The sequence below is a fragment of the Bos taurus genome, chromosome 18 (genome assembly GCF_002263795.3).
Source record: "Bos taurus isolate L1 Dominette 01449 registration number 42190680 breed Hereford chromosome 18, ARS-UCD2.0, whole genome shotgun sequence".
NCBI classification, from domain to species: Eukaryota; Metazoa; Chordata; class Mammalia; order Artiodactyla; family Bovidae; genus Bos; species Bos taurus.
In genome coordinates, this window is record NC_037345.1 from 2,493,905 (window position 1) to 2,517,587 (window position 23,683).

The 23,683-nt window shown below is 46.4% G+C and overlaps 1 protein-coding gene and 1 long non-coding RNA gene across 4 annotated transcripts in view; one reads left to right on the plus strand and one right to left on the minus strand.

Moving 5' to 3' along the window:
- The window catches only part of ZFP1 (ZFP1 zinc finger protein), a 31,117-nt gene extending 21,092 nt beyond the window's left edge, over positions 1–10,025 (plus strand). For all 3 annotated transcript variants that reach the window (XM_024978881.2, XM_024978880.2, XM_003587201.6), the window contains 2 exons: positions 5,288–5,414; positions 7,946–10,025. In XM_024978881.2, the coding sequence (XP_024834649.1) occupies positions 5,288–5,414; positions 7,946–9,030 (1,212 nt within the window). In that variant the 3' untranslated portion in view covers positions 9,031–10,025. The remainder of the gene's footprint in view (positions 1–5,287; positions 5,415–7,945) is intronic.
- A 2,392-nt stretch (positions 10,026–12,417) lies between these two features.
- LOC132342772 (uncharacterized) lies at positions 12,418–16,427 on the minus strand. Its single transcript, XR_009491259.1, has 2 exons — positions 13,735–16,427; positions 12,418–12,741 (listed from the first exon to the last, which is right to left on the minus strand). It is a non-coding gene; the product is annotated as an uncharacterized lncRNA (long non-coding RNA).
- Positions 16,428–23,683: the final 7,256 nt, after the last annotated feature.

A 23,683-nucleotide genomic window follows, 5' to 3' on the forward strand; every position in this document is an offset into this window, starting at 1 on the left:
CACAGTTTATTGTGATCCACACAGTCAAAGGCTTTGGCATAGTCAATAAAGCAGAAATAGATGTTTTTCTGGAATTCTCTTGCTTTTTCCATGATCCAGCGGATGTTGGCAATTTGATCTCTGGTTCCTCTGCCTTTTTGAAAACCAGCTTGAACATTAGGAAGTTCATGGTTCACGTATTGCTGAAGCCTGGCTTGGAGAATTTTGAGCATTACTTTACTAGCATGTGAGATGGCAGATCTTCTCTACCCAGGAATCAAACCAGGGTCTCCTGCCTTTCAGGTGGATTCTTTACCACCTGAGCTATCAGGGAAGCCCAAAGTGAAAATGAAAGTCGCCCAGTCATGTCCGACTCTTTGCGACCCCATGAATTGCAGCACGCCAGGCCTCCCTGTCCATCAGCAACTCCCAGAATTGACCCAAACTCACGTCCATCGAGTCGGTGATGCCATCCAGCCATCTCATCCTCTGTCATCCCCTTCTCCTCCTGCCCCCAATCCCTCCCAGCATCAGAGTCTTTTCCAATGAGTCAACTCTTCTCATGAGGCGGCCAAAATACTGGAGTTTCAGTTTTAGCATCATTCCTTCCAAAGAACACCCAGGGCTGATCTCCTTCAGAATGGACTGGTTGGATCTCCTTGCAGTCCAAGGGACTCTCAAGAGTCTTCTCCAACACCACAGTTCAAAAGCATCAATTCTTCGGCACTCAGCCTTCTTCACAGTCCAACTCTCACATCCATACATGACTACTGGAAAAACCACAGCCTTGACTAGACGAAACCTTTGTTGGCAAAGTAATGTCTCTGCTTTTGAATATGCTATCTAGGTTGATCATAACTTCCCTTCCAAGGAGTAAACATCTTTTAATTTCATGGCTGCAATCACCATCTGCAGTGATTTTGGAGCCCCAAAAAATAAAGTCTGACACTGTTTCCACTCTTTCCCCATCTATTTCCCATGAAGTGATGGGACCAGATGCCATGATCTTCATTTTCTGAATGTTGAGCTTTAAGCCAACTTTTTCAATCTCCTCTTTCACCTTCATCAAGAGGCTTTTTAGTTCCTCTTCACTTTCTGCCATAAGGGTGGTGTCATCTACATATCTGAGGTTATTGATATTTTTCCCATGGAATTCCCCAGGCCAGAATACTGGAGTGGGTAGCCTTTCCCTTCTCCAGGGGGTCTTCCCAACCCAGGGATCGAACCCAGGTCTCCCACATTGCGGGTGGATTCTTTACCAGCTGAGCCACAAAGGAAGCCCAAGAATACTGGAGTGGGTGGCCTATCCCTTCTCCAGGGGGTTTCCCTGGCCCAGGAATCAAACTAGGGTTTCCTGCATTGAAGGCAGATTCTTTACCAATTGGGCTATCAGGGAAGCCCAGTAGAATCTAAAAATTGCTACAAATGAAATAATTTACAAAACAGAATCTCAGCTGTAGAAAGCAAACTTTTAGTTACTGAAGGGGAAGGATTAAGGAGAGGGATAAATTAGGAGGTTGGAATTATATACACCCTAGAAAAGAGATAATCAAGTACCTACTGTATAGCACAGGAATATGTAGATACCCATGTATATTAGTGAATCGAGTTGCTAAATACTTAAGCACAACATTTAAAAAAAATTTTTTTTGGTGTGGACCATTTAAAAAATCTTTATTTAATTTGTTACAGTCTTGCTTTTTTTATGTTTTGGTGGGGTTTTTTTGGCAGCAAGGCGTGTGGGTCGAACCGCACCCCTGCACTGGAAGCCGAAATCTTAACCACAGGGACCACCTGGGAAGTCTTAGCGAATGTGACATCCTAAATCAACTACTCGCCAGTTTAAGGCCAAAATTAAACTCAGAAACAGAGACGTGCCTTCTGCATTCCCTTAGACCCCACTGATCCTGGCTGGTGTCACATCCCTGGAGCCACAGTAGGCTGGGCCCAGGCTGGACTGTCGTGTGACTGAGCGCCATCCCCTCCACGCTCCCCCCCACCCCCTGTAGTACCAAGACCACCCCGCCACCTGCAGCTTCACTCGCTAGGAGCCTCGTGTTTGTCCCCGCACCAAACGTAGCTTGGGCATATATTCTGTGATTACGGATCGTTCAAGTGATACAGAAGTGAGACCTTTCTCCTGAGGTTGAGGGTGTGCAGACAGGAAGAAGAGGCTCAGATGAAAAGGAAAGAATGAAGTTTGGGGGACTCTGGAGAGGGAGGGCACTAGCCCACCCTTAAAATACCACCCGATCTTCCACGCGCCCTGTCACAACCACCCTCTCCATGTTCCAGGTTCTTTCACAGCTGTCAGCCCAGTGGTCAAGCCGTATGTTTCTGAGCCCAGAGTCCTGCCTCTGGTGAAAGAACACGCAGTCGGAGCACAGCCAGCCCCTCGAGGTGTCCAGGCTCTGCGCCTCTTGATCAGGCTGTAGTTGCCCAGTGGGGTCCTGCCGGCGGGTTTCTGTCCCCTCTGTGAAGCAGCCAGTTTGGGCCAGAGAGTCGGAAGCCCATGCTGAGCAGCCCCATCTTCAGGCCATCTCAGACGCCGAAGCCCCCGAGTGGACGGCAGGCCTCCGGTGGGCGGGTTCTGAAGGCACGCTGGCCTCTGCTGCTCTCGGCCCACGCAGTGGAGTTTGGGGACCTCCGGCCGATTTCCTCCCTCGGGCTCTGTCTGCAGTGAAGTTACCTGCAGAAGTTGAGGGTCTCATGGAGAAAGAAGATCTTTGAGTCAGTGTACCTCAACCCTGAGAAATTCATATCAAAGATGAACCCGAAATACTATGTTTGTCTCCTTTGTTTCTAGAGAGAAACAGCTCTAGTTTTCTAACTCAGATAAAGTTATTTTCTTTGAGTACCTAACTTGTACTCATGTAGTTCGTGCTAACAGAAATACAGAGAGAACAATTTCTGGTCTAAAAAATCATAACATCTAATGGGGAGAGTAAGAGAAATAAGGTTTTTTTTTTTTTTTTTTTTTAAGAAAGCAGAGTGAAATATATGCCGCATGAGAAGTATAACCAAAGTCCTCGGTTTAAAAGAGGAGGGACTCAACTTATGGAAGGTCCCATCTAAGCAATCTGTGACCTGACCTAAGTGGGAGAATCTGTGCATAGACAGTGGAGTCAGGGGAAGGAGGGATGGAGGAGGAATTTAAAATGTGTTGAACGCTGGGCTAGTCACTAATTTAAGAGATAATGGACAATGTTTCTAAATCCAGCCAATCCTATAGTTAGAGCTATACTTTAGAAAAATCATGCTAGCTTATAATGTGTAGTAGATGAGAATAAGAAGAGACAGGAAATAAGAGTTAGGAAGCGTTGGTAGCAGCTGAGATGCAGTGAAAGGAAGCAAAGGTTAGACTCGAGGGCTCTACAGCTTGCCTCTAAGGGTGAAGACTGATCTTGGTCCTCAGTACTCAGTTTATTCCTTGGGAAATTCCCAGTGTTCCTGTTTTTGTAACAGATTTCAGAAGTGATCTGAAAATGGGAATGAATACTTACTGCTGGGAAAATCTTGACTCTGTGATTGCTGACCTCAGTGATACTGATCCTAGGCATAGATGACCTACCACCAGCATTCTCCGCTCCCAGGCCACATGGCTAAAGATTCCTGTAAGATGTCATAAAACAATACTTCTGGGTTACCTGAAAATTCATGCAATATGACTGGGTCATTTGTAGTGTTCAGATCTTGATCTCATACTTTTTTTCTTCCTCTAAGTTTTCCTGGGCTTCCCAGGTGGCACTAGTGGTAAAGAATCTGCCTGTCAATGCAGGAGACGCAAGAGACGCAGGTTTGATCCCTAAGGTCGGGAAGATGCCCTGGAAGAGAACATGGCAACCCACTCTTTCTTGCCAGGAAAACCCCACGGACAGAGGAGCCTGGCGGGCTACAGTCCGTGGGGCTGCAGAGAGTCGGACATGACTGAGCATACACACGTAACTTCCTGAGTCTGAAAACTTTTAAGATCTGTTCTCTTGGCAACTTTCAGGCATGAATACAGTACCGTTCCCACAGTCAGCATGCTGTGTGTTACCTGACTGACTTTATAGGGGGATTTGTGCCTTTTGGCCCCTTTTGCCTGATTTCCCTTCCTCCACCATCCGGCCTCTGACAGCCAGTCTGTTCTCTGTATCTACATGCCTGTGGGGTTTTTTTTGGTTGTTTTTTAGATTCTACATATAATTGAGACCATATGGTATTTGTCTTTATCTGACTTAAGTTCATGTAGCATAAGGTCCATACTGTCACAAATGGCAAGATTCCATTCTTCTTTATGGCTGAATGATATTCCATCAATGGATACTGAGGTTGTTTGCATATTCGGTTTTTGTAAATTATACTGAAATAAACACAGTGATAAGTCATCCCTCGGTATCCTCCATGGACCTTATATAAGTCCCTTATATAAAAAGCGTGGTATTTGCATACAATCCACATACATCCTCCCAGGCACTTTAAATCATCTCTAGATAACTTGAAGTGCCTTGTACAATATAAAGGACATGTAAGTAGCCTTGTCTTTATATGTATGAGTAGGCAGCACACCTATAAGAACGGCTGTTCACTGTGATTTTGATTCGCATTTCCCTGACGACTAGTGATTCTAAACACCTCATGTACCTGTTGGCCATTTGTATGTCTTCAGAAAAATGTCTGTTTCCTCTGCCTGTTTTTTAATCAGATTGGTATTTTTTTCTGCTAAGTTAACCCCTCATCAGGTACATGACTTGCAAATATTTTCTCTCATTTGGTAGATTGCAAGAAAATATTTGCAAATCGTATCAGATAAGGTTTTCATTTTGTTGATGGTTTCCTCTGCTGTGCAGAAGCCTTTTAGTTTGTAGTCTCACTTGTTAGTTTTTATTTGTCTGCCTTTTTTATGGTTTGGATATAGTAGAGAGATCTTTACCTATGCCTGATAGTTTATCTTATAATTGGAATTTCATATTCTACCTTTAAATATTCAAAGCTTTAACTCTTTAAATATTGTTTAGTTTGAGACCACGAAAATAATACCTATATGAGCATCATCACTAACTGGAAACATTAAATACTGCATATTAATATTTAATCTTAGTATCTGCCAAATATGACAATGCTGAAATTTATGGGAATCTGAATAAATGCGTTAACTTTTATAAAGATATTTTTGGAGGCATGACAAAACAATGAAATTTTACAGTTTGTGTCGTATGTAAATTTTAAAGATGATTCTTTTACAACATAGAGTGTGTTTTTATGTGTCCTTCCTGCATCACCAAATGCTAATCATATCAGAATAAATAGCAATATGCCATTTCAGGGATCAGTTTCATTCACCGATGTGACTGTGGACTTCACCCAGGAGGAATGGGAGCAACTGGACCCCTCTCAGAGGATCCTCTACATGGACGTGATGCTGGAGAATTACAGCAACTTACTGTCAGTGGGTAAGGACAGCTTTCGGGTGTAATTCAGCATTTGCCCAGTCGCGTTTAGGTCCTTTCTCAGCTACCCAAAATTACAAGCTTCTTGGTTTTGGTCTCAAGCTTCATGTATTAAAGCTGAGATAGTGCAGACTCTGAAGTTCTGCCTTCTTTATTTTCAGGCTTTCTCAAGTCCAAGCAGTTAGGAGCCATGTCCCATTATCAAGGTCTCTAATATTATCAAACCACATTTTCAGTAAGAATAGTTGTGGGTATCAGAGCTAGAATTTCCAGTTCAGAACTTTCTAGGGAGGGACTTCTCTGGTGCTCCAGTGGCTAAGACTGCACACTCCCATGCAAGGGGCCTGGTTCAGTCCCTGGTCAGGGGACTGGATCCCCCATGGCACCACTCAGACCCATCGTAAGCCAAATTCTTTTTTTTTTCCCCCCAAAAAGAACATACTAGTATACAGAGTGAAGTAAGTCAGAAAGAAAAACACCAAAACAGGTATATTAACACATATATATGGAATTTAGAAAGATGGTAACAAAGACCCTATACGCGAGACAGCAAAAGAGACACTGATATAAAGAACAGACTTTTGGACTCTGTGGGAGAAGGCGAGGGTGGGATGATTTGAGAGAATAGTATTGAAACATGTATATTATCATATGTGAAACAGATCGCCAGTCCAGGTTTGATGCATGAGACAGGTGCTCAGGGCTGGTGCACTGGGATGACCCAGAGGGATGGGATGGGGAGGGAGGTGGGAGAGGGGGTTGAGGATGGGGAACACAGGTACACCCATGGCCGATTCATGTGAATGTATGGCAAAAACCACCACAATATTGTAAAGTAATTAGCCTCCAATTAAATAATTTAATTTAAAAAAAAAGAAAAAAGAAAATGATGAAGATAAAACCACCAGTTCGCTTTTTTTCTTCTTAAATATTTGCTAGTTTAGTTTTAGATAAAACAGTATTTGATCAATTAATGTTTAAAATGTTATTCTACTATGAGAACTTTGAGATGGTATTGTCATGGAAATAGGTGGCATAATCCAGAATTATTTTTTCCTTTCCTTCAAAAAATAAAACATCTGAGCATAGGTCTTGAGTGAACTGTAAGTACTGATATTTGTTTTTGAAAGATTTTCATACTTTTTTTCCAAGACTTAACCAGAAACGCTGTTTCTGTTATTAATCAAATGGTCTTAATAAACTATGCCAAGTCCAAAAAAAAAAAAATACTAGGAAAATGCGGAAGGTGGGAAGGAGAATCTGATAGAAGCCATTGGAAGTAATATCCTAGAGATTATGAATGGGTTGGTACCTTTGAAGTATTGTTTAGGAATCTGTTTTTCAAATCCCTAAACCTTTAGAGAAAGCTGAGGACAGATGACTTGTGCACCTCATATCTTGAGTCATACCTCCAAACATCAGTTTCTTCCTGCTTAGTTTTTTTCCTGTTTAATTTTTATATCTATTTGCCTCTCACAGTCAAGCCTTGATTCTTTCCTGGCACGTTATAAACCTTTGTTTCATGATTACTTTCTCTTTCATTAGTATTGTCATCTAGCCAGAATGGTGACTTCTGTATTTTAGGTCATGGGAATTGGTATACAGCCTCAAGGAAAATACACATTTCTCAGCACGAGTGCCACAAATGGCAGCAGGACCCAGTGATCAGGAATAACCAGTAATGCAGAGATGAAAGTAAAGGCTTGTACAGCATAGGGGGAAGTCGGGTAAATTTGATCCTTGAGTTCCTTGGAATAAAAGCTGGAACTTAGACTGGTTTGAGAAAGAAATGAAACACATTAAAGGAGAAAAATAAGATACAATGATAGAAACATTTTCTCTAACAGCTTCGATTGAAAAAAATAGTGCACCCAGCAGTAGCAGTGAGTGATTCTGCCAAAAGGATCTTGGATCCCTTTTGTATTTCCTACAGAATATATGAGTTTCTGGATTTTGCCTTCCACTTGCAAAAGTCTGACTTTGGAGATTTGGAGCTCCGCGTAGGGTTCTGTCTGCAAATCTGTGAGAAATGTTGCCTTCAGGAAGTTACTGGTAAACCGGCTAGAGAACAGAGGAGAGGAAAGGGGAAAGAGCCTTGAGTGTGTAGATGTGGTGGCCATCCGACCACAGTTAGAGTCTCAGCATTGGCTGCTCAACTTAGATCTGCCTGGTTTTTTCCCTCAACATCTACTTATTATCTTGTTCTGTGTCAGCTGGTGTCCTTGAGGACAACAAGTCGCATTTGTCTTTGGAATTGCCAGCCTTCCCACATCAGTTGTTTTTATTTCACTTTACCCACTTTTAAGGTCGTTTTGTAATCTGGGGTGTTTTCTGTGTCCATTTTGCCACAGGCTTTGTCTTTTTCTTTCATTGTTTAAGAGCTAGGAAAACTCGGAACTGGGGACTTTTTTATACTGAAAGACTGGGTCCCAAACTAAAGAAAGAGACAGCCCTGCAGTGGACCATTTGTGGAGCTTCACATTCTGTAACATTATGGTGAAAAGATTGACAGTATTTCATGTGCTCTTTCCTAGAGGTATGGAAGGCCGATGACCAGATGGAGACAGACCCCAGAAACCCAGATGAGCAGGCGAGGCCGTTTGTGATCTTTAAGGACCAGACACCAACCGAAGAAAGAGATAATAATCTCTTTGGAAAAACATTTAACCTTAGCACAGACTTCGTTTCTTTAAGACAAGTACCCTATAAATATGACTTATATGAAAAAACTTTGAGATATAATTCAGACTTACTTACTAGCAATAGAAACTATATAAGAAAGAAAGCAGATGACTGTAATGGATTTGGTAAAGCACTTTTCTATCTGAAACAAGAGAAAACCCATCCTGGAGTGGAATACTCGGAATATAATAAAAGTGGGAAAGCCTTCAGCCATAAAGAAGCCATTTTTAAACACCAGAAAATTAGAAATTTGGTGCAACCTTTTATCTGTAATTATTGTGACAAGGCTTTCTCGTTTAAATCACTCCTCATTAGTCATAAGAGAATACATACTGGAGAAAAGCCTTATGAATGTAATGTGTGTAAGAAAACCTTCTCCCATAAAGCAAACCTCATTAAACATCAGAGAATTCATACCGGGGAGAAACCCTTTGAATGTCTGGAATGTGGAAAAGCATTCACCCACCAGTCAAACCTCATTGTACACCAGAGAGCACACATGGAGAAGAAGCCCTATGAATGCAGCGAATGCGGCAAGACATTTGCCCAGAAATTTGAACTTACCACACACCAGAGAATTCATACTGGAGAACGACCCTATGAGTGTAATGAATGTGCAAAAACCTTCTTCAAGAAGTCAAATCTCATTATACACCAGAAAATTCACACGGGGGAGAAACGCTATGAGTGCAGTGAATGTGGAAAATCCTTCATCCAGAACTCACAGCTCATTATACACATGAGAACTCACACTGGAGAAAAGCCCTATGAATGCACTGAGTGTGGCAAAACTTTCAGCCAGAGGTCAACTCTTAGATTACATTTGCGAATCCACACGGGAGAGAAACCGTATGAGTGTGCTGAGTGTGGGAAAGCCTTCAGCAGGAAGTCCCGACTCAGTGTCCATCAGAGAGTTCACACCGGGGACAGACCCTGACACTGCAGCTCACTTGTGCCAAGGAGAGCCCTTCCCATGGGGAGGAGCCTCACGAAGGTGCTGAAGGAACGTGGGAACTCATATGCAGTCTATCCACACAATGTGGAAAACTGGGGCCCCGAAGAACAATGTTGTACCGACAGTTAGGTATGGTACCCAGGTAAACAGTATGTACCAGAGTATATCCAACTGTAAATAGACAAACTCACCTGTATTACAGTGAGCTTTTAGAAATGCTGAGGGAATTATTCAGTAATGAAGTATTCTGGGCAGCATAAAGGAGCTAAAGATAGTACTCTATGGATTCAGTGGTTATGTGCAAGAATATGCCACACACACACACACAAACACTGTATTTTAGATCTATGTATGTAAATTTAACAGACACTGAGAGTTTGACATTCTTGTCCTAATTAGGACATCCAAACACGATTTTCCATACTGAGCATCACGTGTTTTTCAGTACCGTACAATCCAGGATGCATTCCAGAGAGCGTACGTTTTCTCCTCTTGCGGGTAGACAGTTACTGAGTTGCCTCATCAGTCAACAGAAGGCAGTGTTGTTGAAGTTTTAGCCTTCTGGGTTTGCTGAAGACTTCCCAGAAGTATTACTGACACATAAGTATGCAAGTATGAGATAACTGAGAAATTGAAGAGAGTGAAAAGGAGGCAGTGTGTAGCACAGAACACACGGGCTGTGTAAAGAACAGCCGCACCCAACGTGTGCTTGTGTTTCACTGGGGTATTTACGTACAAATGCATGTCTTACCAAAATACTGTATAACCCAGGAACCACTTGTATTCTGTGTTTCCTTATTTCTCTTAATATTTTATACATTGTCTTGCAACAAATAGGATGTGTATGTAGTTCAAGTGTCACATTTCAGAGACTTAGAGAAATAATTTATTTTAAGTAACTGTCAATAAATGTCTTACTGCTTTTAAAAACTTCATGTGCATAGTACACTTTAGAAATAAACTTTTGCAGAATTCTATTTAAAGAAGATAGTTCTACTTCCATGAGTTTCACTGTCATCAGCCAAAAGCATTTCCCTTTGGAATGTGACTTAGTGTGAGTTATGTCTTTCTTTTAAAGGCTCACACTATTAACCTAAAAAAATTTCTCAGTTTTGCATAACTCAAAGATACCATTTTAGGCCTCATTTCAAATTCACACTTTCCTTATTCATCACAGATCATGCGTTGATACAGCAAATGGCTGCTGTAACTGGCCTTTCTTGTAGTTATTTTTGGAGATTATTGATGTGCTGTGACTGTATATGAACATGAGTGATTTTCTGAACAGATCTGTCAGAATATCCATAGTCCAGTAAGTCTTGTCTTTCTAAACTGTCATCTCCTAAGGGCAAGGAAGCAGTGGAAGAGGGTAACTTCATACACTGCTGTTAGAAATACAATTTGTGACAGCCTCCTTGGGGATAATTATGACTCTGTCTTTTAACATCAAAAACATACATACAGTTGACCCCTGGACAGCACTGGTGTACAATGTGCAGGTGCATTTATCCACAGATTTTTTTCAGCGAGTACGTACTCCAGCCTCCGTTTGTTGAATCTGTGGATGCAGAACCTTGAATACAAAGGACCGACAGGTTATACTTGGGTTTTCAACTACACTGAAGGCCTGTGCCTTTATCCCGTGTGTTGTTCAAGGGCCAACCCAGCAGACTTGCTTCTGGGAATCCATCCCTAAGAAAAAAAGTGCCAGCACCTTAAACTATATGTTTATCAATGTACATTGTATTTTTCGGTAAGGACAAAAAAAAGAAACAATATGAAGGACCATTGGTAAGGAAATGATTGAATAAACTGTGATAAAGATGTACCACAGCTAGAACATAATCATGGAAAAGAGAAAGAGTGTGTAGGGGCAAATGTCACCAGGACAGATGGGGTGGGTAAATTGTGTGTGTGTGTGTACACCAGAACAGATGGGGTAGGGGAGAGTGTGTGTGAGTGTGTACACCAAGACAGATGGGGTGGGAGGGTTGTGTGTGTGTGTACACCAGGACAGATGGGGTAGGGGAGTGTGTGGACACCAGAATATATCGAGTAGGGGAGAGTGTGTGTGAATGTGTGTACAATAGGACAGATGTGGTAGTGGAAAGTGTGTGTGTACACCAGTACAGATGGAGTGGGAGAATGTTGTGTGTGTACACCAGGACAGATGGGGTAGGGGAGTGTGTGTGTGTGTGTGTGTGTACCCCAGAACGGAGGGGGTAGCGGAGAGGATGTGTGAGTGTGTGTACATCAGGACAGATGGGGTGGGGGAGTGTGTGTGAGTGTGTATACACCAGGACACATGGGGTGGGTGAGTGTGTTTGTGTATACACCAGGACACATGGGGTGGGGGAGTGTGTGTGTGTGTGTGTGTATTCACCAGAACAGATGGGGTAGGGGAGAGTGTGTGTACACCAGAACAGATGGGGTGGGAGAGTTTGTGTCAGTGTGTATACACCACGGCAGATGGTGTGGGGGAGAATGTGTGTGTGTACACCAGGACAGATGTGGAAGGGAAGAGTGTGTGTACCCAGGACAGATGGGGTGGGGGAGTGTGTGTGTGTGTGTGTACACCAGGACACATGGGGTAGGGAAGAGTGTGTGTGAGTGTGTGTGTGTGTGTGTGTGTGTACACCAGGACAGATGGGGTAAGAGAGTGTGTGGACACCAGAATATATCAGGTAGGGGAGAGTGTGTGTGAATGTGTATACAATAGGACAGATGTGGTAGTGGAAAGTGTGTGTATACACCAGTACAGATGGACTGGGAGAATGTTGTGTGTGTACACCAGGACAGATGGGGTGGGGGAGTGTGTGTGAGTGTGTGTGTATACCAGGACATATGGGATGGGGAATGTGTGTGTGTGAGTGTGTGTACACCAGGACAGATGGAGTGGTGTGTGTGTGTGTGTACACCAGGACAGATGGAGTGGGGGACAGTGTGTGTGTACGAGTGTGTGCACAGCAAAGTTTGTAAAATTAAAATCTAAAAGCTGTGTGTGTTAATTTGTATAGGATTTTATGGGCCTGGAGAATAGAATTCTCTGAAGTAAAAAAGACACTTAACATTATTTTCTAAAATGGAGATTTTTCATGCATTCCTTAGTCGCTGACATTTGTTTAGACTGGAATTCCACCATAACCCATGAAAGTGGACAGTCAACTAAGGCGAGTTGCCATAGCATAACCAGGCAGTTGCCCCCTCGCCCTGGGCAGCAGCTGGCTGCTATGCTGTGCCCAGCCTTCACGGCCGTGCTGTGCTCCTTAGCCTGTGTTCTCAACAAAGCGCATATTTGACAGCCACCGTTCACATGATGGAACCTTTAAAAAAAAAAACTAATAAAGACAGAAAAACCATTGGAAAAAATGCAGGGAATGTCAACGTTATTATTACTTTAAATTAGCAAATTACAATGCTTTGAGAAAACTCAACATAACCGCCTTTATAGCTGCACAGATGACCATAAGGGTGAAAGGTCCTTTCTTGAGCTGTTTGCTCCCAAGGCCCTGGAAATCCAGATCAGAGCTCATCATGTCTCCTTTTTCGAGTGTTTCCTTTTTTTGATCCTCATACAGCGGACTGGTTTTAGAGGAACCTCCTCCTAAAGATGATTTCTTTCAGCCTGGACATAGGCTGTGTTCATCAACCTCAGAGCAGGCTGGGAGCCAGGGCAGTCTTTTCACTGGTAAGCTGCAGGCCAAGAGGGACAGACAGTTTGCACAACAGACTCCCTATCTGGACTGCAAACCCCACGCCCACGTACCTGGCCCTGTGACCTGTCTTTACTGATTTTAATTAGACATTTGTTTTCCATTTCCATGGATAACTTTTTCATAACTAGAGTGCTTAAGTATCTTAACTTTTCCACACTGTTTTATGCTCTGTAAATCCAAAGTTGGGCTCATCTTCGTGGCATAAAGCTGGCCTGGCTGAGTGGAATTGGCATCGCTCTCCTGTTGGTATTAGGACTGGTCAGGCGCGGGGAACAGAGCTCAGCGTGGAGACATGAGACATGGGTCCTCCCCAGGAGGCTCGGCTTGGTGCGGTGTTGCTGGAGGTTTATCCTGGCGGCCCTGCTGTCTCCTCTCATGTTCTAACCTCTCGGGCACAGTCCGTCCTCATCTCTTCAGCTGAGTGACCAACACACTGCCCTGTTCCGAGCCGGGCAGCTGGTGTGGCCAGTCAGGACGCTGTGCCCTCCTGGGCCATGTCGGGCTTGACCCCTTACCTGAAGTCAGGTCCCGCTGGCCTGTTTCCCAGCTCGGCTGGGTGCTGGTGACCGTATTCTCCGCAGGTCCGCCCTCCTCCTGCCCCAAAGAGAGGCCGCCCTCTGCCCTGGACACTCACTGAATCGTGCCAAGTGTGACACGTTTGACTAAAGGAGAGCCCACTTCTCTCGGTTTTAAAAGGACAGTCAGGATGTTAAAATGCAACGAACAAGCCAAGGCACACCTCCACAGGTTAGAGACCCGTGAAAGAACCTAGAGATGGGCACTGGGGAATTTACGGGAGCGTAAACCCAGGAGACGTTGGGACTGTGGCTCTTGACGCGAATTGTGGCAGTGGGTGTGGGACATTCATTCACGCCAAAAAGACGTCGCGAGCACCAAGGGCGTGGGCACTGCGGGGAGACGCTGGGGAACAAGAGGACGCAGCGACGGCTCCCGCCCTCGGAGTCCTTACATGTTGGCGGAACATCCGGGAGCAGACACTCGGAGCAGAGGACAGGCTCCGTGAGGCTGAAGTGCTGGTACCAGCTGGGCCTGTCTCTATGACAAAATACGAGAAGGCACAGTGGGGCTTTAAACAAGGAGTAGCATCACCTGCTTTTTAAAAAATAAATGAGCTTCATGCTAACAGGGAGGAGAATTTGGGCAGAGCTGCCCAGAAGCCGAAACCCCCACTTAGAAGCCCCGGATGGAGTTCTGCCTGTGTACAGCTCCCGCCTGGATTGCTTTCAGAACTTCAGAGAGGAACCGAGCTTCCCTCTGTCCCTGGTGGCTGGCAGTTAGTGAGACATCAAGACATCGTCTTGCCAGGATCCAGGGTCACTTCCTTCCGCTTCCATGGATCTGTTCTAGCGTCTTCCAGCGTTTGCCGCATTCCTCCTGCCTCCAGCCTAACAAAACCCCTGAGGATTACCTGTGCCCACCTCAAAACTGGGGATTCCACACCCCAAAAACCACTTTGAGCAGTGAGTGCAGGTCGTCTGGGGCTGACACCAGCACCTCTCCTCTGCACTTGGGGCTCAGTGCGGGAGGTCTCCTGTGTTGCGCGGGTTGCTGAGGCCGCTACTGAGAGAGAGAAGAGGGAGGGCCGCACGTGGGCCAGTGGGGAGAGAGCAGGGCTGCGCGGGGCGGCCCCTGCGATTCGGGGGCGTCCTGGCGTGGAGACAGCAGGAGGCCTAGGGGGCAGTGGCTCAGGACAACAGGCCGGGTAATGTCAGCACAAGCCCGGCTTCCGCTGTGCCGAGGACCAGCCTCAGGGCGGGCCTGGCTTCTGGGGACAGGCAGCCTGAAGAGTGGGTACAGGATGGCCAGGCCTGGGGGAGGAAGAGGCCGCTGAGGGGTGCCCTGCGGAGACAAAACCTGTCATCAGTGGAGCGGACCACCCAGAGGAACGGATGGGAAAACGTGACCTCAAGGGGGTCAAGCTGGTGAGGATGTCACACGGCTCCCCCGTGGCCTCGGGCGGTCAAAGGCTAATAGGGGTCAAAAGACAGCAGCAGCAGCTACCACAGACCAGTTAGTGGAGGTGACGATGGTGAGACAGGCCGGCCCCTGGACAAAGGCCTCGAGGAACAAAATACAAAGAAGCCATAAGGGCTATAAATAACTGCATGCAGGGGGCAGTGGGCAAATTCTGGACAAAAGGACACCAAAAAAGACCCCCAAAGCCTGACACTCTGGACAGCCGAGATCAAAAACAGGGTGTCAGGAGCAGGCGAGTACAGCACGTGCCCCCCAGAGGGCGGGCGACCCCCTCCGCCGGCCCCTGGCTCCACCCTGGGCCCACGGCTACCCTCAGCCCACACGGGAATCAGCGGCCCCTCACAGAGCACGCTGGGGGGTGGAGGGGGCCTGTGACGTGGTCTCAGCCCCTCCTGCTGCAGCAGGGGCCCCAGTAAAGCCCCGCCCGAACTTCCTGTCCGGCCTTTGGTCAGTTTCTAGTGACTGGGGCAGGCCAAGAGCCCTGGCTGGTGTCAGACTTAGTGACTCCCATCGTGGGGCACTTATCCCCTTCTAGGGAGGGGACCCGGGCACCTCCAGGGCCCCACGTGTAGGGACCCTATGGGTGACAAGTGGCTGCCTGAACGCCTTGTTTCCTCACCATGTTTGGTAAGGCTGCCTCCTGGCCCCTGGGCCCGCAGGACTCTCATTCAGGAGACACTCTGCCCTCCCCTCTGTCCCTCTCGCTCTCCTCTGGAGAGTGGACGTAGGGCAGCCACAGCATCACTCTCTGAGCTTGTGAGCCCTGCCCGCTCTGGCCGGCGTGGCTCCCCTAACAGGAGACAAGCAGAGGTTGGGGGGCTCACCCACACCGTGCAGACCCCGGTCCGGCGGGCTCTCCCCGATGGGAGCTTCTGAAAGATATGCAAACCCCGTCTCGAGTCGTGGCTGGGTCTGATCGTGCTTGTCCTCTGACCTCTGTCTTCCTGCCGTCTGCCTCTTTCTCAGTCTTTCCTGTCCCTCCTCCCTTTACGTCTCCCTGGGTCCTCCCCCTGCACTCCCATTCCCTTCGTCCTAAAGACTTCTACTCTGTGCCTGTAAGGTTTTGTCATTCGTATCTTCGTTTTGGGCTTCCCAGGTGGCTCAGTGGTAAATGCATTCTCAGAAAACAAAGAAGAAACAATACAGTTTACATTTCAGGCTCATGTCATCTGGGAAATATTCAATATTAACATCTGGTATTAAAGCTAGCTTAAGCTCGTGGGTTTAATTCGTACAGACCTGCCTTTAGAATCATCAGGTGTAATACTTTTATTGTGCCTAGGCCTATGGAAGTGAGTGCATACTGTTTCTGTTATGAAATTTGTCAACAGGGAAGATAAACTGACGTGATTAAACTTTTAAGTAAATTGAACTGAGATAAGAACTTTTTGGTAAACTCTATAGGAACAATTATCTTCTGAAGATTTCCATCTAAACTAGTCCCTCCAAATTTTGGTAACTTAAATCTAAGGAATTCATTCAATAGCCAGGCCATTTCATATAAGAAAAGGGAAAAACAAACTCCACTGTAGCACTGCCTGGACTTCATAGAAGCTGGGGGGATGGAGAGAAAATGGGTGTCTCAGTTATAATTGAGGTGGCACGAGGGGTAAAGAATTCACCCGCCAATGCAGGAGACGCAAGAGATGCAGGTTTGACCCCTGGTCGATAAGATCCCCTGGAGAAGGAAATGGCACCCCACTCCAGTCTTCTTGCCTGGAAAATCCCATGGACAGAGGAGCCTGGTGGGCTACAGTCTTTGGAGTCGCAAAGAGCTGGACATGACTGAGCATGTCCACATACAAGTAATGCCACACAGTATTTGTCTCAGGGGGACTTCAAGGGTTTCCCTCATAGCTCAGATGGTAAAGAATCTGTCTGCAATGCAAGAGACCTGGGTTCAATTCCGAGGTTGGGAAGATCCCCCAGAGAAGGAAATGGCAACCCACTCCAGTATTTTTGCCTGGAGAATTCCATGGACAGAGGAGCCTGGCGAGCTACAGTCCATGGGGTTGCAAAAAGTTGGACACAACTGAGCGACTAACGCTTTCACTTTCTCTCAATTATAATACCATCTTACAGTTGGATTTTACTGTCCCAAGATGGGAGAATGGACCGAGGTTCCCATGTTCAGGCATTCATGGCTCTTTACCAAATGCTGCTCTTTGAGGTTGCTATAATCAAAAGCCTAGGGAATGATCTCTTTCTAACCTTCTCCAGCTCTCAGAGGTGGGGGAAACCAAGTCTCCCCTGCCTCTCCAGAGCCACCTACTTCCCCAGATCCCTCTGGTGGGTCCCAAACTCTAGCTCCCTGTGTCCCTTTATGCCCTCCATAACCCCAGAGGGGAGAGACTAGTCCTCTGGGTAACTTGCAGTGGAACTTCCTATCACCCAGGATCAGGGCAATATGCTCTCTTAAAGAAAAAGTGAAAGTGAACCCAGGTCTCCTGCATTGCAGGTGGACTATTCACCGTCTGAGCCACAAGGGAAGCCCATGCTCTCTTCAGTTCAGTTGAGTCGCTCAGTCGTGTCCGACTCTTTGTGACCCCATGAATCACAGCATGCCAGGCCTCCCTGTCCATCGCCAACTCCCGGAGTTCACTCAAACTCATGTCCATCAAGTTGGTGATGCCATCCAGCCATCTCATCCTCTGTCGTCCCCTTCTCCTCCTGCCCCCAATCCCTCCCAGCATCAGGGTCTTTTCCACTGAGTCAACTCGTCGCATGAGGTGGCCAAAGTATTGGAGTTTCAGCTTCAGCATCAGTCCTTCCAAAGAAAACCCAGGACTGATCTCCTTTAGGATGGACTGGATGGATCTCCTTGCAGTCCAAGGGACTCTCAAGAGTCTTCTCCAACACCACAGTTCAAAAGCATCAATTCTTCGGTGCTCAGCTTTCTTCACAGTCCAACTCTCACATCCATACATGATCACTGGGAAAACCATAGCCTTGACTAGACGGACCTTTGTTGGCAAAGTAATATCTCTGCTTTTCCATACGCTATCTAGGTTGGTCATAACTTTCCTTCCAAGGAGTAAGCGTCTTTTAATTTCATGGCTGCAATCACCATCTGCAGTGATTCTGGAGCCCAAAAAAATAAAGTCTGACACTGTTTCCACTCTTTCCCCATCTATTTCCCATGAAGTGGTGGGACCAGATGCCATGATCTTCATTTTCTGAATGTTGAGCTTTAAGCCAACTTTTTCACTTTCCTCTTTTACTTTCATCAAGAGGCTTTTTAGTTCCTCTTCACTTTCTGCCATAAGGGTGGTGTCATCTGCATATCTGAGATTATTGATATTTCTCCCAGAAATCTTGATTCCAGCTGTGCTTCTTCCAGCCCAGTGTTTCTTATGATGTACTCTGCGTATAAGCTAAATAAGCAGGGTGACAATATACAGCCTTGATGTACTCCTTTTCCTATTTGGAACCAGTTGTTCCATGTCCAGTTCTAACTGTTGCTTCCTGACCTGCATACAAATTTCTCAAGAGTCAGGTCAGGTGGTCTGGTATTCCCATCTCTTTCAGAATTTTCCACAGTTTACTATGATCCACACAGTCAAACGCTTTGGTATAGTCAATAAAGCAGAAACAGATGTTTTTATGGAACTCTCTTGCTTTTTTGATGATCCAGCGGATGCTGGCAATTTGATCTCTGGTTCCTCTGCCTTTTCTAAAACCAGCTTGAACATCAGGAAGTTCATGGTTCATGTATTGTTGAAGCCTGGCTTGGAGAATTTTGAGCATTACTTTGCTAGTGTGTGAGCTAATTTGCAGTAGTTTGAGCATTCTTTGGCATTGCCTTTCTTTGGGATTGGAATGAAAACTGACCTTTTCCAGTCCTCTGGGCACTGCTGAGTTTTCCAAATTTGCTGGCATATTGAGTGCAGCACTTTCACAGCATCATCTTTCAGGATTTGAAATAGCTCAACTGGAATTCCATCACCTCCACTAGCTTTGTTCGTAGTGATGCTTTCTAAGGCCCACTTGACTTCACATTCCAGGATGTCCGGCTCTAGGTGAGTGATCACACCATCATGATTATCTTGGTCATGAAGCTCTTTTTTGTACAGTTCTTCTGTGTATTCTTGCCATCTCTTCTTAATATCTTCTGCTTCTGCTAGGTACATACCATTTCTGTCCTTTATCGAGCCCATTTTTGCATGAAATGTTCCCTGGGTATCTCTAATTTTCTTGAAGAGATCTCTAGTCTTTCCCATTCTGCTGTTTTCCTCTATTTCTTTGCATTGATCACTGAGGAAGGCTTTCTTATCTCTCCTTGTTATTCTTTCGAACTCTGCATTCAGATACTTATATCTTTCCTTTTCTCCTTTGCTTTTCGCTTCTCTTCTTTTCACAGCTATTTGTAAGGCCTCCCCAGACAGCCGTTTTGCTTTTTTGCATTTCTTTTCCATGGGGATGGCCTTGATCCCTGTCTCCTGGACAGTGTCACGAACCTCCATCCATAGTTCATCAGGCACTCTGTCTATCAGATCTAGTCCCTTAAATCTATTTCTCACTTCCACTGTATCATCATAAGGGATTTGATTTAGGTCATACCTGGATGGTCTAGTGGTTTTCCCCACTTTCTTCAATTTAAGTCTGAATTTGGCAATAAGGAGTTCATGGTCTGAGCCACAGTCAGGTCCCGGTCTTGTTAGGGAAATGGTAAATAGCAAAGAGGCAATCAGAGTGCATGTGCCTTCTCTTGCACCGATTTAGCCCAATGCAAAGACTGGGCCGATTCTCTGAGGACTCTAGTAAGTTTGCTGGAGGGTTTCCAGCTCTAACTCTGGCCTGTGACTGAACTTGGAAGGATGTCCTAATAGTCCGCTCCACTTGCTGTAATCCTGAGGAAAAACAGAGAACCTGGGCAGCAGCCAGGGGCATATGCTGACCAGCTTGCCAGGGACCAACCCAGGCATTTTGTTATGGGTGGAGTCGGAGTCCCAGATCAGGAGCCCCAGCGGAATTGTAACTCTCAGGAGGGAACAGAAGCCAGGAAGCTCACGACTCTGTGTATAGAAGGATCGGGAAAGCATATCAGAAGCCAGTTAACTATGAAAAGGTTAAAGTCGTGATCCAAGATGAAAAAAAAATTCAGTCCTCTTTCAGGGACGCCTTGTGCAGGCTTTTAGAATAGTCACAAATACTGATCCATCTACTCCTGAGAGTCAATGACACCTCATCAGCCAGTCTGCTCCTCATTTTAGGCAGTCTCCAGAAGTCACAGTGAGGCCCACAAACCCCGATGCCCCAACTCCTAGAGATGTCGGTTGGGGTATTAATAATCAAGAACGAGCTGAGGAGGAAGAGAGAACCCAGTGTGAAAACTGGGCTCAAGCGAAACTGATGGTCATAGCTGTCAGCCGTGCCTTGTGACCTCAGGACAACCCAAGGGGCAAGGAAGTTTCACCGTCTGCCAGGAGGTAAGACCAGCCGGGAAATGCTTCAAATGCAAGTCACCAGCCCGCGGGCCCTGAAGTGCCTGAAGGAGCCCTCAGCCCCTGCTGGCCTGCAGACGGACAGGTCGTTCCAAGTGGTGCTGTCCCTGTCCTGAAGGGGCGCGGGCGTCTTGCTCCCGAGATGGCCACATCGACACCGGACGGGGCCCAGGGCTTCCGGTGGCTCCCCCACAGCCAGGTGTCTGTCTCCAGCGGGGAGCCCCGGGTGGTCTGTGATGTGCCAGGTAGGAAAATCAATTCTCCAGTTGATGCAGGAGTCACCTCCTCTGTCCTGCCCTCTCACGCTGGGCCGCTTTTCTCCAAAAGCTGTACTGTGAGCGGGGTCCACGGAAAGCCTCACACCCGTCTCTTTACTCAGCCTCTCAGTTTGAATGAGTCTCCTCCGTCCATGGAATTTTCCAGGCAAGAGTACTGGAGTGGAGTGGGTTGCCATTTCCTTCTCCATCTCCCCAACCCAGGGATTGAACCCAGGTCTTCCGCATTGCAGGCGGATTCTTTACCTGCAATGCAGGAGACCTGGGTTCGATCTCTGGCTTGGGAAGATCCCCTGGAGAAGGGAAAGGCTACTCACTCCAGTATTCTGGACTGGAGAATTCCATGGACTGTATAGTCCATGGGGTCGCAAAGAGTCAGACACGACTGAGCGACTTTCACTCACCCACTCAGCTGGAACAGCGTTTGACCTCACGTGGCTTTCTGGTTGTGTCGGGGTGTCCTGCCCCACTACTGGGGAGACACCTTCCCAGCTCCCTCGGAGCCACAGTACAGTTAGGCCCCAGCAGCCACTTTCCTGAAAAATCAGCTGGAAGGACAAGGACCTGTTCCCAGCCATACTCTACATGCAGCAAACCTGCAGTTTGGGACAAAGGAATCCCTGGGGAAGCTATAAGCGTCCTACCTGTAAAAATTAGCCCTAAGCCAGGAGTCACTTATCCCAACAAGAGACAGGATTGCATAAAGTTGGAAGCAAAATAAGATTTACAACCTTTCACAGATAAATTCTTAAAAACATGGCCTCGTAGTACCCTGTCAGTCTCCTTGTTCTGCCTGTTTGGCCAAACGGGGAATGTCAAATGACACAAAAGCTCAGAGCAGTAAATGAGGCCGTGACCCGAGATGCCCCCTATGGCCAATCCTTACAGTGCATTAGTCCACATTCCTGGAGATGCCAAGTGGGTCACTGTGCTTGACCTCAAGGATGCCTTCTCTTGAATCCCAGTTCATCCCTCATCTCACTATCTGCTTGCCTTGAAGTGGACTAACCCCTACTTGGGGCAAATGCAATGATATACCTGGACAGATTTACCTCAGGGTTATCGGGACAGCCCACACTTGTTCACACACGACCTAGGAAAGCAACTAAGGGACATGCGTGGGGAAGGGGCCACGACGCAGCGCAGGTGGTATCCTGGAGCGATGCAAACTCACAGGCGATATCCTGGAGAGATGCAAACACACAGGCGATATCCTGGAGAGATGCAAATGCACAGGTGGTATCCTGGAGAGATGCAAACGCACAGATGATATCCTGGAGAGATGCAAACCACAAGTACGACCAGTGTCCCGGCACCAGTCGTCAGTGAATCTATGACAATACGTGGAGACCCCCATGGAGAAAGGGGGCCCCCTACACTGCTGCTGGGAATGGAAATCTCTAAAAAGTCACTGTGGAGAATGGTATGCAGGTCCTCACAAAACAAAAAACAGAGCGAGCCTAAGATCCTGCAATCCCGCTCCAGGTCCTATATCTGAGTAAACCATCCTTCCAAAAAAACACATGCAGAGGAACGTTCAACACCACACTACTTAAACAGCCAAGGCACGGACAACCGCAGTGACCTTCCCCAGAGGGACGGATTCCTAAGACGTGCCGTGTATATTCCAGGGACTATCAGTCACAAAGAGAGAAGGAAACCACCTGAATTGCAGCCCACTCTGATGGACCTGAAGGTGATCACACCAAGCAGGACAGAGAAACACAAAGAGCATAGGAGCCCACTTGGAGGCGGAGCCTAAAAACGGATACACACGAAGTAATTTACCAGACAGACGCAGACAACAAACTCAGAGTTACCCAAGGGAAAGAGAAAGCGTGGGGTGGGCAGAGATAATTTAGGATGCTGGGATTGACCCACACACACTTCCAGATTTGACAGACAGAAAGAAAGCATATGAATAAGGATGTATGGGAAAGAACAAGGAACTCTATTCAACTCTCTGTCATAAGCTAGATGGGATCAGAATCCAAAAAAAAAAAAGCCAGATACATGTATATGTATAATAGAATTAACTTGCTGAGCACCTCAAATAAATACATGGTAAAACAACTCTATTAGAAAATAAAAATTACATGAAAGATAACACAAATACCTAATTTATCCTTGTGCTTTGGAACTGTCCATGGGGCCTCAGCAGGCTTGCCTCCCAAAGCGGGACTTTAATCGGGTGACAGAGCTGGAGACGACGTGCCAGCAAACGAGCCCCCCAGAACCTGAGGTGCCTGGTCCCTTCCAGATAGGACCACAGGCTTCACACCCGGTCAGGCCCTCCGGGGACGGCAGCACGTCTACTGCACCCAGTAAATGGTGGGTGCTCTGGACTGGAAGAGCTTCCATTAATCACTCTATTTTCACCTCTGCTCGTGGTGGGGTTCCCACTTCCAGCCTCCTCCCTTAGAATCACTCCTGACACCTAGCGGGGACAGATGCCTCTGCACAGCTCTCTGGAAGTGAGTGGGATCTGCCTGAGGACTGAAGAGTAAGGGACAAGAAGGAATGACACTCGACACAATGGGCATCTCTTCGGCACTGTATCCTCTTCAACCAGGGAACGTGACCGTTGCGAAGGCTCAGGTAGCCCCAGTTCACGGACTGGGACATGAGGAAGTGCTGCCACCTTATGGCCGTTAGCTAGAACAACAACTTTAAAACTGATGCTTATGTTTTATTGCTAACGGTCACTATGGAGAACACCCCTAGTGGAGGTGATGGAATTCCAGTTGAGCTATTTCAAATCCTGAAAGATGATGCTGTGAAAGTGCTGCACTCAATATGCCAGCAAATTTGGAAAACTCAGCAGTGGCCACAGGACTGGAAAAGGTCAGTTTTCATTCCAATCCCAAAGAAAGGCAGTGCCAAAGAATGCTCAAACTACCACACAATTGCACTCATCTCACACGGTAGTAAAGTAATGCTCAAAATTATCCACGTCAGGCTTCAACAGTATGTGAACCATGAACTTCCTGATGTTCAAGCTGGTTTTAGAAAAGGCAGAGGAACCAGAGATCAAATTGCCAACATCTGCTGGATCATTGAAAAAGCAAGAGAGTTCTAGAAAAATATCTACTTCTGCTTTATTGGCTATGCCAAAGCCTTTGATTGTGTGGGCCACAAAAAACTCTGGATAATTCTTAAAGAGATGGGAATACCAGACCACCTGACCTGCCTCTTGAGAAAT